The 16,732-nt window shown below is 36.5% G+C and overlaps 1 protein-coding gene across 1 annotated transcript in view; it reads left to right on the top strand.

The window, feature by feature from the left end:
• Positions 1–16,732, top strand: part of USH2A (usherin) — a 775,604-nt gene that overhangs the window by 613,311 nt on the left and 145,561 nt on the right. The window contains exons 51-55 of the mRNA XM_064383503.1: positions 2,386–2,609; positions 5,476–5,680; positions 9,275–9,472; positions 10,010–10,164; positions 12,175–12,373. Coding sequence (XP_064239573.1) covers positions 2,386–2,609; positions 5,476–5,680; positions 9,275–9,472; positions 10,010–10,164; positions 12,175–12,373 — 981 coding nt within the window. The remainder of the gene's footprint in view (positions 1–2,385; positions 2,610–5,475; positions 5,681–9,274; positions 9,473–10,009; positions 10,165–12,174; positions 12,374–16,732) is intronic.

Below are 16,732 nucleotides of genomic sequence, written 5' to 3'. Positions count from 1 at the left end.
AATTACTACCAAACTCTGCTCCGCAACATCTGCTCTCCCTAAGTGAGTTAGTGCACGTCAGACATCTTTATGTCAGAATATTGCAGTGATGGATGCAGTCTTCAGAAAATGCTGCATAAAAATCTGGTGTGCCGTTCTGGCCATTAAGTGAAATTACTATTTAAATTAATGGCACTGTCACAGTTTATCTGTGCAAAGAATGAACGCTGATTAGGGTATTAAGTAATTAGCAATTTATCACACTGGAACAAGGTTGATAATAATTAAAGAAGTAATGGTTTACCAAAGAAACTAGAAAGAGAGTCACTTCTTGTTATGTGAGTGAAATCTTGACTGAAAATTTCAGTTCAGCAATACAAAGATGAAGCTCTTTGTAAAAGAAAACATCTTTTCTTTTCTAGTGTAGAAACAGTTCATTATCAAAATTTTAGTTGACCTGTCAGAAGTCCCTCAGAGTGATCAGATGACTGATTAGGAGTTTCAAATTAGGTCAATGTCTGCATATTTATTTTATTCTTAAAGCACAGTGAAAACATGAAGTAATTTGGGAGGGAGAGGGGAAGAATATATTCTGCTCCCTCAAGAGCCAGTTTTCAAATTTTGATTGCTCTTTAAAAGAAAAACATGAATTGTCTTAAGAAAACTGCTAGAGAAAAATATAACAGTAAAGAATCCCAGGTTGTATTTAAATGTCTAATTAGAAGGGGCAGAAAAATGCCCAAACATAAGACTTGAAGCTATGGATTTTTCTTTTTAGTTTATGTGTGTGTGTGTGTGTGTGTGTGTGTGTGTACACACATGTATGTATGTATGTCTTTGTGTGTATATATACACACATGCATGTATGCATGTCTATACACACACTAAACGTGTGTGTGTGTATGTGCTTATACATACACACACATACACATATATACCCACTATAATCAAGACTCAGACTGAAATGAGCCTTGCTCTGTGTATTTATTTGAGATAACTTTTCCTGGAAATGTTAAAACAACTAAAATTATTAATAGAGCAGTTCATTTTTAAACCAATTACTTTGAAGAGTTGTCACATTAGATACACATAGTATGCCAAAACTCTGTTAGGATCAGTGTATATCATTAATCACAAATAAGACTTTTTAATATTAGGAGATTTTTATAAGTGGAAAGATGAATGAGAGGGTTCTTTGGAGTCATGTGTGGATAAACATCTTTCTTAAGGCATGTGCCAAACCAATGTCTACGTACAATGATTCTTTTAAAAAAGCACTTTTGATCTATTATTTGAGTGTCTTTCATAATGTAGATATTTACACAGGACCAGATTAAACAATTCAGGACCCCGGGGCACTTTGAATCTGAGGTTCCTTATGTTATCAATCGGAACTAATAATAAACAAAATTCCAATTAAAATAAATCATTCATCACACTGCTATATAACTGGATATAAATTCTAATATGAAAAAATGTGACATGCAGTATAGGCACCTTAATTTCTAGCTTGGTCTGACTCTAATGTTTATTTATTCCTGCTTTAATGTTAAATTTTCTGCTATTTCTCTTTGATGACAATGTCTAAATGATGTAAATGCGGGTAATTAAACTGAATTTAGTGGGCAAAAAAGTCTATTTGGTATCTCAGGTACATGTGTCTTTCATCTCGATGTGGGGATCAGTGATCCTCTCCACAAGGTCTTTCTGCCGCTGCCCCCAGCCTGTCACCCATGTCTATGTTGTGTCTAGAACCGAGTGTGGCTTAAAAAATAATGACTGATGGGTGCACCTGATCAGTGAACATGCTCAGATGATTTTGAATAAATACCAGATCCATCTCATGAGGAAAGAATGGTTATCATTGCAGCTAAATTCCCAAGAAGCAAATATTTGTGCCCTAGATAAAGCTAAGCCAAAACTTACTGCTCCTCCTGCAGGGTTTCCAGTTCTAGGATGGTGCTACCTTTCCACTCTGCCTGGGCTCTTATCCCAGAGTGCTTGGGTGACCTTTTCTCCCTTAGGAATTTCTAGAGCTTTCTCAGAGTCCCTATAGTTTAACTAACCTTCCTCTCTGCAACAAGACGTTATCATCACAAAATGCGCAAGCAGTTTTCATGACAGAAATCTGATCTCTTTTTATGGAGCGTGAGAGAAGTTTGGCCCAGCTGAATGATTTTCGAACACTTCCTCTTGTGTGTTCTTTTCCTAATTAGTGTCTAGTGCTCTTGGTAAGGAGGACCCTCACTGCACATTTAAATCACCTTGGTAAGGAAATGCTACCTTAGGTATTACACCATTTCAGCAACTGCCTGAGTCTGACACTTTTATACCAAACTTTATAGCAGCCTCAGTTTTCTTCCCTTTTTCTATTTCATATTCATATATAACATTTTATTGTTGCAGGGATGTTCTGTTGTGGGCAGGATTATGTGAATATGTCAGATACCATATGCTGCTCAGCTTCCAGTGGAGAGTCTAAAGCACATGTTAAAAAGAATGACCCAGTGCCAGTAAAATGCTGTGAGACTGAACTTATTCCAAAGAGCCAGAAATGCTGTAATGGAGTTGGATATAATCCTTTGAAATATGTTTGCTCTGACAAGATTTCAACTGGAATGATGATGAAGGTAATTGATAGAAAAGCTCTCAGAGGCGCTGATTTGACAATGGAAAGAGAAATACATTGTTCATAACTATTTTTCTAAAATAGGAATATAAAAACTCCTGTGTGCATTATTCATTTTCACATTACATCCATATTAATACCAAATGAGTTCGCTATGATTGATGTTATTGCAATGAATTCTAAAAGAATTAATAATGATTAGCTGTTCTCAGGGAAGCTTTACCCAGCACTTCAGATTAGTGCAGGACTGAATGTCTGTGTGCCGTTGAAAGAGCCGGCGCAGGTCGTCTGGGGCCTCTGCATGGTGCCGTTTCATGCCTGGGAGCACTGTGGATGGAGACAGGAGGAAATTCCCACTTCTTCTCCCTAGCCTGCCAGCCATCGTCCACCTCCTTTGATAGAGATCTTAGATCCAGCAAATTCGCTTAGTTGCATTTATATCATATTCCCTTAGACAATGCAAGATGAACAAATGCCTATGTCAATCACAAAAGTGAATGAATAGGCTTCTGGGTATAATCACTTATGTTTTTATGTGGTGATGGTTCATAGACTGCCATGCCATGTATGTGGGTGTTAAACTTGACCCAGGATACCAGAAACCTATTAATTTAAGGAAAGGACCATGAACACTTTAAAAAACAGCACACTACCATGTTCTGTAGTAAATTGTCGTTATAAGACCACTAAAAATGGGTGTCTTGGTCACAGACAATGGAAGGGCGCTTGTTCAGTGAGGCACCTACACAGTCCTCATGTGGACCACACACACTTTTCACACTTTGGGATGTAAAATAACTCATGAGATTGTTAGAAACCCTGCAAACACTTGGTATCAGTTAATGATTAAGATAATACATAAGGTTGGTTAAATTATTATAATGAGGATAATATTTCTCCATGCTGAATCAAGTAGTGTCTTCTACATAATAATCTTCAGTCTATAGGTTTCATTTTGCTTTCTGAAGACCTCTCTCCTGGAGATTTTTATATCCTGTTCCAATCTGGAATGGATCACCTTGGGATTTCTATATAACTGGCCCATTAGGTCTTCCCTAAGCTATCAACTCAGGAATTCCTTTCACCTCTTTCCTGTTTTGATCCCCCTGTTTTTGGATTCCAAGTTTCTTTCCATTTGGAAAATTGTATTCTTGGATATAGATGTATGGAGGTAAATTCATTATGAGTTAGGCAGTTGACTTCCAAGTAACATCCCTAGATCCCTAGCCCCTTCCATCTTGTGATGCTTCACACGCATCCTTGGATCAGAATGGAAAGGGCGCAAGAGGGGACAATTGCACATGGACTGGTCATACCTGGATATAGAGTACATCCTTGCTGTGCACTAGTCACACAGACCTATCTAGTCAGATGACTTCTTCTACTGCAGCCAGATTTTAACATCCCATGTTCCCAGAGAGAAAAGGGAAACATGGACATCACTGAGCACATTGCACTGTCTCTGCCACATTCATCTACTTTCTAGCTTCCAAAAATATATGAACTGTCTTGTGTGTATTATTTTCCATCCTTTTTCCTTAGGCTTTCAACATGTAAACCATTATTTTACTGTCATTTGGTTGGGCTTTTAGAGAAAATAGAGATAAATCCAATGTTCGGTTGTCCTCTTTTAAATGGAATCCCATGGATTATATTGAATCCCATGGATTCCATTTAAAAGAGGACAATTAAACATTGGATTTACCTTTATTTTCAAAGAGAAAAATTCAACATTGGATTTATCTCTATATAGTGGGATTCCATTTATATAGCACCATCTTGGCTCACTGCAACCTCCGCCTCCCAGGTTCAAGCAATTCTCATGCCTCAACCTCCCAAGTAGCTGGGATTACAGGTGCATGCCACTATGCCCAGCAAATTTTTTTTTTAGTAGAGATGGGGTTTCTGCTTATTGGCCAGGCTGGTCTTGAGCTCCTGACCTTAAGTGATCCACCCACCTCAGCCTCCCAAAGTGCTGGGATTACAGGTGTGAGCCACCACACTGGGCTCCACTATTTATTTTTGAATTTATTATTTTGACTAACTTGGCAAGAATAATTCAACTTGTTTTATGTAAGAGAGATGTTGAATGGAGATCAATTTTAATAGCAAAAAGTATTCTAAATATATTATGCTACTTATGTAAAGGGAAGGCAAAGTAGATCTCCACATTATAAAACTATTGCCTTATTTATAGCTCCTGTAATTTGGGATGATTAAGTATTTAATTTCCTTAGATTAAAACAAAGTGGTACTTATCAAAAACCATGAAAAGTTCAGAGATTTGTCAGAGAAAATGTTTAAAAGCATAAATAATTATATCCATGACAGTTCATGAAACATTATATGTTTTTAAATTTGGATCAGTAATGTTTCTAATGGGACTAACTTCCCCAACAACACAAGAAGTATAAATTCTCAAATATCACATTCTGTATTTTCTCTAAAATTCCATAGAAAAGTATCAAATAGCAAAAATAAAATATCTGTTGTGTGTATACTACGTTTAAGGCATTTATAGGTGTTACCTCATTTGAGTCACACAACAAACCCTGGTGATAAATTTTGTCTCCATTTTTCCCACTGAAGAAGCTAAGGTTTTGAAAACGTAAGAGACTAGCTCAAGGTTACAGAGCTGGGAAGTTGTAAAACTGAAATTTTAATCCCAATCTGTGTCATTTCAAAGTCATTGCTCTGTCTAGTACACAAACTGCCTTCATTTCTTTTTATAAATTTTGAGATATTCATTCATCAAGTAAGTGGAGGAAAATTTCATTTGAAAGTCACAGAAGTCTACCGTATGTATGTCTAAATGAAATTTTTAAATACCCCTGTCTCTCTCTCCTCACCCCTACCACTTAACTTAGGAAACCAAAGAGTGCAGGACCCTCTGCCCCGCATCTATGGAAGCCACGGCACATTGTGGCAGGTGTGACTTCAACTTTACCAGCCACATTTGCACTGTGATAAGAGGGTCTCACAATTCCTCAGGGAAGGCATCAATTGAAGAAATGTGTTCATCTGCCGAAGAAACCATTCATATAGGAAGTGTAAACACGTACTCTTACACAGGTAACAGAAAGCAAGCTGTCTTCCCCTGGCTTGGTGGGGTTAGTGAGAAGTTGCTGAAAATGCAGATTTATTTCACTCTGGCATCAACGCTTCTTAAATTGGTGTCAATACATTCCATCATACTTTGAGGCCAGCTCGTTATGAAGTAATTAATTGCGTAATCTGGATGTATGCAAACCAGCAGTTTAAAATACGTTAAAGTCTAACTTTAAACAAGGTTGTATTCCATATTAAAGTAAATTGGTGGAGATATATGTGACCTTTACTGCTATATTCAGTTAATTTACCATAAACCCAATCTTCTTTTTCAAAAGCTGCAATGCAAATAGCACTGAATGCAGTAAATGAATATTGCTATCTTGCAACAGAAAGAAGGATACACCTGTCTGATTAATAATAAAACCTAACAGTGCTATTCTGAGGAGGAGGAGGTAAACCTAAGCATGACGTTTCCCCAGGATGGCCGGTCATCTCAAAAACAATAACCTTTGCAGTTTTTATTGTAAATATTAATTTCTAACTACCATCTTGGCCCTGCTCAATTAGTCTCATGATTCTTAGTTTTGGCTAAGCTGTGTGAGAAACACTGTTAAGTTTAGAATTATCTCTAAAATAGTTCTGCCATATATTAAATTTGTATTATTCATCTATTTACATAAATCCTTAAAAAATCTGTTCTTATTTTTAGAAAAATCAAGTTTGTGTGTGTGTGCGTGTGTGCGTGTGTGTGTGTGTGTATCATCTATCATCTTGATTCAAATAGAATCCATTTAAGTGACATAATTTGAGCAAGCTAAGGTTACATAAACAAGCAAAATAGTGCTCTATCCTGTCATAAATTATCATTCTGCTTTACTCAATCAAGGGGCTACCGCCAATCAATGGCAAACCTCAGGAGGACAGAAACTAAGGTAGGATACTGAGATAAGAGAAGGAAGATTAAGAAGGGAAGAAAGAAACAGAGATAAGGTTGATTGAACATTATTTAGTCCCAAAGTTATACTAAGTACTTGAAAACCTTATCCCAATTACCCACAAAACAATCATATAAATATGATCATTTAGCAGATGAGGAAACTGAGAGTCAGATCTATAAAAGTAACTCACCATGAGGCAGAAACATATTCAAATAATGCCATCTTCAAAAGGGGCATATTTTGAAGATTCCACGTGGTGTAGGAGCTCCTTTCAGAGTGCTCCAAATGTCCTTCAAGCTGTTCTTCCACCTGAAATGTCTTCTTTTATCATCCTACTCAAGGCCTAGGTCAAGAGTCACATCCTCAGTGCAGTCCCTGTGCTGCTGTGGCACATTGTTCACGGAGCTCACTAGTTCTCCCATGTGTTATATGGATTTGGACACTTGTTCCAGCTCTCCTATTAGATTGAAACACCCTTATGAATAGGACCTTTTTGTTTACCTTTACCTTGTTGTTTGGATTTAGAACACTATACAAACAATAAATATTTCTTGGAATGAATCTAATTAGGAAAGGCCTTGGATACAGGACAATTTGTCCAACCTTCTATTACGTTCCCAGTCCCAGTTACAGATTTAAATCATGGACCCTCATTTGAAAATTATCGAGTTTTCATCTAAGCAAGTCCTCTACTTTTATCTGCCCCTTGTAATCAAGATCAAGATTTTGAAGGACTTTTAATACATGCTTGCAGTAGCCCTCTCCAAAAGTGAATAGATGTTTCCACCTACTGATATAATAATGTTACGAGGGCTTTTAAAATCCATATTTCAGATTGCTTTCCCTGCAGAAAATACTATAAATTGAATATGAAAAATAACAAAATGTTTTTTTCATCAAAGATTTTCAGCACACGAGTGGTGCTCTGATAATTCCATTGAGAACAATTTAGACTTTTTTAGAAAGTTGACTTTTAGTCAGACTTTTTTAGAAGCTTGAAAGCTGACAATACCGGTGCTGGATAAAATTTATTCATTTATGCAAATCATTTATTTATCAAAAAGTATTTATTAAATACCTACTAATAACTAGTCACTACATTGGGATTAGCAGTCATGAAGACAAATAATAACTTTCATTAGGATTTGAAGCCTGTATGAAGAAAGAAAGAAGCAGCAAATGAGATTTGAAATGGTGATTTGAGCTTGAGGGTACAGACTAGCAGTCATTAGCAATGAGTAGTTTAATTTTCTGTACCAGAGATGTGAAAATATATTGAGGGTACATTTTTATCTGAGGGTAGGTAGATGGTCTAGGCAACTCAATCGCACAAGGTCATTCAGGGATCCAGTATCCAGAATGGCAACCAGAGGTATGCAATTTTCTCTTTTAAAAATGATGCCGAAGTTGTCCATATCTTTTCTATACTCCTTTAGGTATTGAGATCTGAGTCATGTGACCAGTACACGCTACAAAGAAAACCAGAAAGTGTGGTTTCTAATCACATTTAGACCAGGATGGAAGGAAGAACTGGGGGCCAGTAGTAGTCATCACAGCAACAAGTGGCAGATACCCTCTAAGCAGAGAAAATGGAAAAGGAAGATAATGCTTTACATTTGTAGGGCAATTGGCATTTTATGAAGTTCTGCCCTATAATTTATTGCATTTGATTTTCATATCAATTCTATACAGTGGGCAGGGAAGGGTTTATTTTAAGTAGATGTATATAAGGAAAATGTGACTCAATTAATCCAAGCATCAGGACTGAGAATTAACTCCATGTCCGATGGAGATGAGCAGGTGGCCAGACAGCCAAGGAGGAAGGCCTCCTTTTCTGATGCTCAGTCTGAGAAAGAGTCACCCAGAAGCTCCCATACAAAAATGCATACACACATATTCAAAATGCATCAAATTGGAGACATGGAAAATAAATTTAAATAAATTTTCAAGTACTTTTTTTTGGGGGGGGATGTGTGGCATTTTTATTTCTGAAGTTATGAAAGCTTAAATGGAACTAAGACTCTGGGGACACCACTGAATCACATGGATGTTCATCTCATGCAATTTTTGCCAGTTTGGAAAGCTCAGCATGCTTGGTTTTACTGTTTTAATAAAGTTGGTTGGTTTGTATTTTGGTTTTCAGTTCTGGTTTTTGTGGAAGAGGGAAGAAGCTAGATGGCAGAGTATGCTTTCATTTTTATTCACTGACATGATACCATGATAAACTAAGTTTCAAATCCTGTGTATTGTTTTGGAAAATGTTTTAAGTAATCTTAACAAAGTAATAGAAAGTAATAATTTATAGGTTTTGTGACACAAAAACTATAAAAGAATGTTGGCAAACCTGTCTCATGTAAAAATCAAAAGTACCTGAATTTGTGAAGCATTAAATCTTATGACTCCAGTGCTTTTATTTTTCATTTATTTAATATATCCCTCTTTCTTTGCTCAGAAACAGGGAATTCTATTCTGTGCAATTCCATATCCCTGCATCTAATGAACACTTTAAATGTTACTTAAATTTAGAAAATAAAGATTTTAGAGTTTTATTTATACATGAAGGATTTAGAGCCTTAAACATTTATTTTTAAATGTCTTAATTTTTTGATAGTCGCTTTTAATATGATGGTTAAAAAAATGAAAATAAGAGAAACCTGTCTATTTTCTCTCTTTACAGATGTAAACCTCAAGCCCTACATGACATATGAGTACAGGATTTCTGCCTGGAACAGCTATGGGCGAGGTCTCAGCGAAGCTGTGAGGGCCAGAACAAAAGAAGATGTGCCTCAAGGAGTGAGTCCCCCTACGTGGACCAAAATAGACCATCTTGAAGATGCAATTGTCTTAAACTGGAGAAAACCTATACAATCAAATGGTATTGAGCTACCTTTAAAATACCAATAACAAAATCCCATAAATTCATAAGAAAACTGAAAGGAGTATAACCTACATTTAATTGCCATGCATCTAACCACTAGAAAAGTATGTACCAATAAAGGGAACTTGAAGTATGTGCCAACTAATAACTCACTCTGTGGTGTAAGCCCTCATAAATTTTTAGCCTAAATAAATAAAATACAAGTAAAATTCCTTGAATCCCAGAATATATCTGAGCTGCTTTCAAATAAGCAAAGCATATTCGAGGAAGGCAAAAGAGGTTTAATACTGAAAGTAAATTTGTTTCATAGTGAAAGGAAATAAACATAAATGGCTCTTTGATTATCTATGTCAAGAATCCATCTCCTCCATGATAGTATAATTAGGAACTGCTTGAGATAGCAATAGAATAGGAAATTAAAATTATATAAAGCTATAGTATCGCATTTCTTCCAAACACTAAGACTTGTAAGTTGTTTGCAAATAGTTAAAATGATGTGACATTCAAATGCGGTCACTTTTCTGCTTCTTTTAGGTCCTATTATTTACTACATTCTCCTTCGAAATGGAATTGAACGTTTTCGGGGAACATCATTGAGCTTCTCTGATACAGAGGGTATTCAACCATTTCAGGAATATTCATATCAGCTGAAAGCTTGCACGGTTGCTGGCTGTGCCGCTAGTAGCAAGGTAACAGGAGTTTGCCTAGACTTTGGGGAAAAGGGTTCAATGTGAAGAATTATCTGAACACCCAGGTTGTGAGTGATTTTTCCAATGAAGAAAACAATGTCCCCCCTCAAAGTGGTGTTAACTAGGGTGTTCGTGTGACACCTTCACTGAGTCCTAATACCCATGCTTGGAAGGAGAGATCATTGCAAGGGAGATTTATCCAAATATCAATCTTGCGTTAAAGAAAAATAAGTGAAATCTTGAAGCAGTACCATCTTTTCTTCCATGTCCTTTCCTCGCTAACCAATTTGAGGTAATCTATAAATCCATAAAAATTTCCAAATCATTATTCAGTTGAAGAAAGTTTCTATTTAAATGATATGAACAAAAAAAATGCCTCATTTTGAAAAATGAAGAAAGGGGCAAAAAAAGCCTGGCATGGAAAACAAATTGTTCCAAGCCTTCTGCTCTAGGCTTGTCAAGAAATAATAAAGACCTGAACTCAGGCAGCAGAGGTCAGAACCGGAAATACAGAAAGATACAGCCGATGTGGGGGATAAAATCTACAGGACTTGCTAGTCAACTATATTTGTAGAAATAGAAGGAAAGAGTCATGGATATTTTCAAATAACTGCTTGAGTAATTTGTGGATCATGGTGCTATTCTGCAAACACATTTTTAGAAAAATGTTAAAGGTAAAAGAATAAGTTTATATTTTATTAAGTTTTTAAGATACATATTTAAAGAGAAGGATCAGATAGCAGGGTGGTGGAAGCAGATAGTACTTAGCACTGTATGTGAAAAGATCTGGTCAGAAGCCAGACTGAGAAGTGACTGAAGTTTCTAGAAAGATCTGTGTGTGACGTTGAAGTCATGATTTGAAATATGGTCATAGAAGGGGAATAGAGAGAGAAAAATACAGAATACCATAGATAATGAGCACTGGGGAATGCTACCAAATGAAAAAGAAAGAAAAGCCCGTGAAGAACACTGGAAATAAACAATCAAACAATGTAGGAGGAAAATAAAGAAAGGGGCATTTCATAGAAGCCAGCTTTGACAGAGGAAGCCCAAGAGGAAACAAACTCACAGAGGGTAGCTTTGATTCTTTTCATGTGCTTAAAACTTTAAAAAGAGCAACAGTTTTGCACATTGTGCAAGAGCCATCCAAATGAAACATTCAGTCACACTGCTCAACCACAGTGCAACAATGCAACGTTTTATTCAACAGACCTCTAGAAACCTTTCTGAGTGAGCCACCGTTTAGATAGATGGCAGCTGACTGGTCCAGTCAAAAGTTACTGGTCCTAGAACAATTCCATGCATTTTGCGTAGGCACAACTCATGCCTGCTACATGCAAAGCAATTGTTTACAAAGTGAAAAGATTTAATTCTATGAGAAAACATAGCCAATTTTTGTCCACAACTATATTTTGACAATATTGACTAAATAATGGCTTGATTTATCTATTTATTTATTTATTTTCTTCTCACTTGTTTCTCTCTCTAGAAAGTTGGTGCAGACACTCTAAAGTCATCCTAGGTATCACGGGAAGAGTACTGAAAAGTCTGCCCATTTATTCTGTTCAAAGCATATTATATGCAGGCAAGTTCAGATATGGGTTTTGCTCCATATTTACTGGTGCTTAAAATGTACAAAATCAGGCTGTTAAAATGCAAAGACACTGATGGGCCATATGGAAGAGAGTTATCAAGAGTTCTCTAGTAAGACAGTCTGCCAGCCAGATTTTACTTGTTTAAACACTGAGGGCTGCACTCTGCCGTCAAAATTGTTGTTGAACCTGTTGTGATAAATGGTAGTCTGAGACTTACCTAATATATTCAAGGTCAGATTTCATTGTTTAAATAGGATGGGAGGGAAAAAAATGAAAAAAAGGGGACTGCTTCTCCAAGCCCCTGCTAATGATATGCCAGGCCAGACAACAACATTTTAAAACAAAAGTGACATCCTCATTGATCAGGATACCTAGTGTACTGTTACAATAAATTGCTGTTTAATTCTGTCTTCAGGTAGTTGCAGCTACTACCCAAGGAGTTCCGGAGAGCATCCTGCCACCAAGAATCACGGCCCTAAGTGCAGAGGCTCTGCATCTGAGCTGGAGTGTCCCTGAGAAACCAAACGGCGTCATTAAAGAGTACCAGATCAGGCAGGCTGGAAAAGGTCTCATCCACACTGACACCACTGACAGGAGGCAGCATACGGTCACAGGTGAAAAAACAAAAAAAAAAAAGAAAAAGAAAAATCCTACTGGAGGAGTCTGTCATTGTGGTTAGGGGGGCAAAGTATCCCAGGGGTGTGTGTTTGATATATGAGGTCACTTCGAAAGGACGTGTTCTCTTGACATATGGTCAGGTCCCACTTATCCATGCTAATAGAAGAGCCCACACTGGCAGCAATACGCCACAACAGCAGATAACTTCAGAAATAATTTATATTTGGCCTTGGTATGCATTATGTGAAGGGTTTTTGCATCAGTATTAACTTTTTTTTTTCAAACAAACAGTAAGATGCATTTTCATTCCCCAAGGATATACTCATAGATAATGGGACTAGGATAGCCAAGAATATACTGGAAGGCAGGGGAAAATCAACCAGAGGTTAACATTTGTCTATCAAGTGGATAATTAATACACAGGACTAGTTGACAGTGGAGTTACTGTGGCTGTTTGTATTAGGAATGTTAATTAATAGTAATTGTGTTTTTTAAAATTATTATGGTTTATTATCATTAGCTTTAATAATATACTATTAGTACAGTACAATGATATGTTAGATAATTGTTGGTAGTGATTATGATAATAATTAACAGGTTTTAGTTTAAATGCCACTTCTGAAGGGAGGAGAAGCATTTTCTGACTTTCTCGGTTGGATAGCTTCTGTAACACACCACCACGTCACTTTGTTTTATTTTCATCGTAGACCTCTCACTGCCTGATATTCTAGTGTTTTTGTCTTTTTGTGTCTCTCCACACTTGAATGAAGGCTCCAAGAGAGTGGGAACCTTATCTACTTGTTCAGTGTTGTACCTCTAGCACTTAGAGTCCTGAACACATTAATAGGAGCTAAATAAATGTTTGGGGAAGAAATGAGTTTAATATGTGCCAGATGCTGTCCTAAGCACTTTGCATGCACTATCCAGTTTGATGCTTCCTCACAAACCTAAGGTGTAGAGTAAATTGCTACCTTCATTTTACAGAAAAGAATACTTTGAGAAGTTAAGTAATTTAGTTTATTATTCAAGTCTACTGAATCATCCCAAACAACCCTGTTAAGTTTAAATTCTAAGAACATGGGCAAGATTGTATAAACTTTCCCGTTTTTCCCACTGTCAGTCACCTCCTTCCAAGACTTCCGGAGTGGATGACCTCCTTCCATTGGACTGCACTTTTTGCAGGGGTCTTGATAGCACAGATAATGAAACTCACAGAAAAGAGCAGAAAGGGCTCAAAAAAAAAAAATGTGCTTGATTTTTCCTGAGCACCTAAATAATATTTTTTAGGTGTTTTTCCTAAATACCTAAATAATGGTGTTTAACATAATGAAAACTTACTTTTATATAGTGCTTTATCATTTAAAGAAACGTTTGCATTTTGACTTCTCTGACTCTCATGACATCCTTGTAAGTAAGAGATGTTTTTAATAATCGTATTTGAAAGATGAAGAAGAAAACTGATCTACTCAGGGTATCCAAGGCATTCACGGCCTCTATCTAAAAGGAAATCAGAATATCATTTCATTCTTCCAAAAATGAATTGCCAGCTTGTGGTGTTCCAGACAGTACGCTAAGTGGTCCGAAACAAGACTGCTGCTCTTAAGATGCTCCCACAAATAGGGAGACTGACAAGAAAAGAAATAACTGAAAACAGAACTCTATGCAGGATGCAGTGGTGAAAAATTGAACTAATCACTTGGAGTAAGCAATGGATGTTAATTACAGGGTTTTGAAAACCAAGACCGTACCAGCAAAGGTTTCCCAGTAATTGAGATATAAGGCTGAAGAAATTTATTTTTAGAATATCTATCAACTAACCAGCGTTGGCTTTGAATTGTTGCCGCTGTATTGGTTTGCATTTTTTGGAAATCAGCATTTACACACCAACAGACCAAATTCAATTGTAGTGTTCAAACCAACAGGATTGGTAGCCTCATTAATTATAAAATAATTGCAAAGATTTTTCTTTAAATAACTTCACTCTACCAGTTCTTCCTTTCATTGTCATTTTTAATGGCTATTTTATGTCAGAGTAAATTTCATACACATATCTTGGTGCCAGAAATCCTTTGATTAGAATAAATATTTTAATGTTTTTAATTATAATTTTAATTTTTACTTAACAGTAAAATAATCTGGTCAAAGTCTTTAGGAGTCATGTGACCAATCTTTCTGTTCTATTTTTGTTTTGTTTTTTAATTTCGATGGATATTGTTTTAAATAGATTTAGAGAATATTTTGCTTGCCCAATACGGCCCTAAGGAGGGATTTCTTTGTGGAATAAAGAAATAAGTCCTCATTCAGCAAAACCTTACCAAGTACAGAACCTCCTATAAGTAGTTCTTATGAGACAGGAATGGTGCTAGGCATTAGATAATCTGAAACCTGAGATCTATATAATGTTACTCATCCACCCAGGAAAATTCAGTTCCACGGTTAGCTAACTGACCAAATGTAATACTGAAGTATTTTATGGTGTGAATGACTGTTTTATTGAGTTCATGGAATGAACTAAAATAATCAAATTTATTTTCTATTCCATCTTAAATGTTTGATGGAAATGCTGCCTGAACCCCCTAGGATAAATGTTTTGATTTTCTCATCATTTCCAAAAGCTTGGCATTCCCTAAGCCACAGAGCACTAATGAAGCTGTAGCACTAGTCGTCCTGGAGCCTGAAAACCTACGTCCTTAGGAATGACAGGAGGGAAAGGGAGCACCTTGCCTCAGCCCCATTGTCTCCACGCTTATTTTTTTAATTACCTCAAAGCTTTAGAAACATGATCCCGTAAATGCTTTGTGGGAATAGCCGCGAATGCACTCATCATGTGAAATCCATAAATTGCTTATAATCCTCTCAAGATGTTAAAAAAAGCATTAAGTAATTGAAGACAGGAAGTCCTCGGTTAATTATTTAGAGGTGTTATCAATGCTTTAAGTAAACTGAAGCGTTTTCTGCTATCTCACTGAGCTGAATACCATGGGGACGAAGGAGTAGCAGCCATCATCTTCTCATATTCGCTAATGCAAACAGCGCATGGCAGCTTGTCAATAAAAGACCTTTTCGTATCATCTATTACTAAACACATCCACCATCCTGTACAGAACAATTTGGACACCAGTTATGGCATTGTTTCACTTTGGGCTACCTCTGCATTATACATGGGACTCCTAATGTGAGTTTAGGAGTAGAGGAAAGGGTAAAGGATTAACTAAATAATTAAGGCCACTGAGAAAAAAAAAGAATTAGTCGTATCCTGCTTAGCATCAAGTATAAGGGCCTATTTTTCTCTTAACTCTGGGCAAACTATTTTCAAAATAATTAATTAGAAGTTACTCATCATTGCATTTCATTTAAAAGGAAAAACCTACCAGCATCAAATTAGCAAGGAAAGAAGAATTTGCCTTCCTTTCTCATCTTCCTAGAAGTTAATGAAAACCTTGTGTGCTAAATAGCATAAACCCTAACAATGCTGGTGGTAGCAGAAAATGTAATACTAATGTTATACTGAAACAGATACCTTACACATCACTTTTGAAAGAGAGGAAACATGCTTCAACCACCAATACAACAAAATGTAGAAATTCTTTATAAGGAATTCTATTCTTAGATAACTCTGCTCTTTGCTCTCATAGTAATTCTTACATTTTATTCTAAATCCTTTCCTCTTGTCTCTGTTCCATAATTAGTAATAGGTAATGCTTTTTAAGGACAGAGACAGTAGCCTCCTGTTTGCCATTGCATTCCTGGTACCTATCAGAGTACTTAACTATTCAGAAAATGTTTGTTGAATGAATAAATACTGAATAGTAAACTAGTATTTGACTGACTACATTCTGTTTTGAATGGAGTTTAAAATGCCACTCTAAAACATGTCTAAATCTCAGACAGAATTGGCAACATAATTGTGGGGTTCAGTCATCTGAACCCCACAAAATGAAAATTCATGCCCCTTGTTCAGAAATCATTAAAATTTCAAGACAGTGAAACCAGAGCATAGAAGTAGGCTCATGTGCTTCTAAGCATGGTACCTTGTTTGATTGCACATGTCGAAAGCCCACGAAGCCAACCCTGATCTCCAGCAGCCTGGACTTAACTGCAATATATTTCTTTAATTAAAACAGATAGCAAGAAAACTAGGATGGTAATTGTGGCCTCAAAACAGCTTTGGGAGTTTCTTCTATGGTTGTATGCAATGCTCCAGGCTGCATTTCCCCCAGTTACTATGTAACTACTGACCACCAAGCATTGGACCTATGAAAAGAGATATAACAATTCATTTTCTTTTCATTTTTTCAACTCTGAGAACAACTAAATTTATGCCTGACTAAAAACAAAACAAAAAAATAGTGTAG

This window comes from Aotus nancymaae, unplaced genomic scaffold (assembly GCF_030222135.1).
Source record: "Aotus nancymaae isolate 86718 unplaced genomic scaffold, 86718_ANA_hifiasm-v0.15.2.pri h1tg000032l_0, whole genome shotgun sequence".
In the NCBI taxonomy this organism is placed as follows: domain Eukaryota; kingdom Metazoa; phylum Chordata; class Mammalia; order Primates; family Aotidae; genus Aotus; species Aotus nancymaae.
This window is presented reverse-complemented; position numbering and strand designations above follow the sequence as displayed.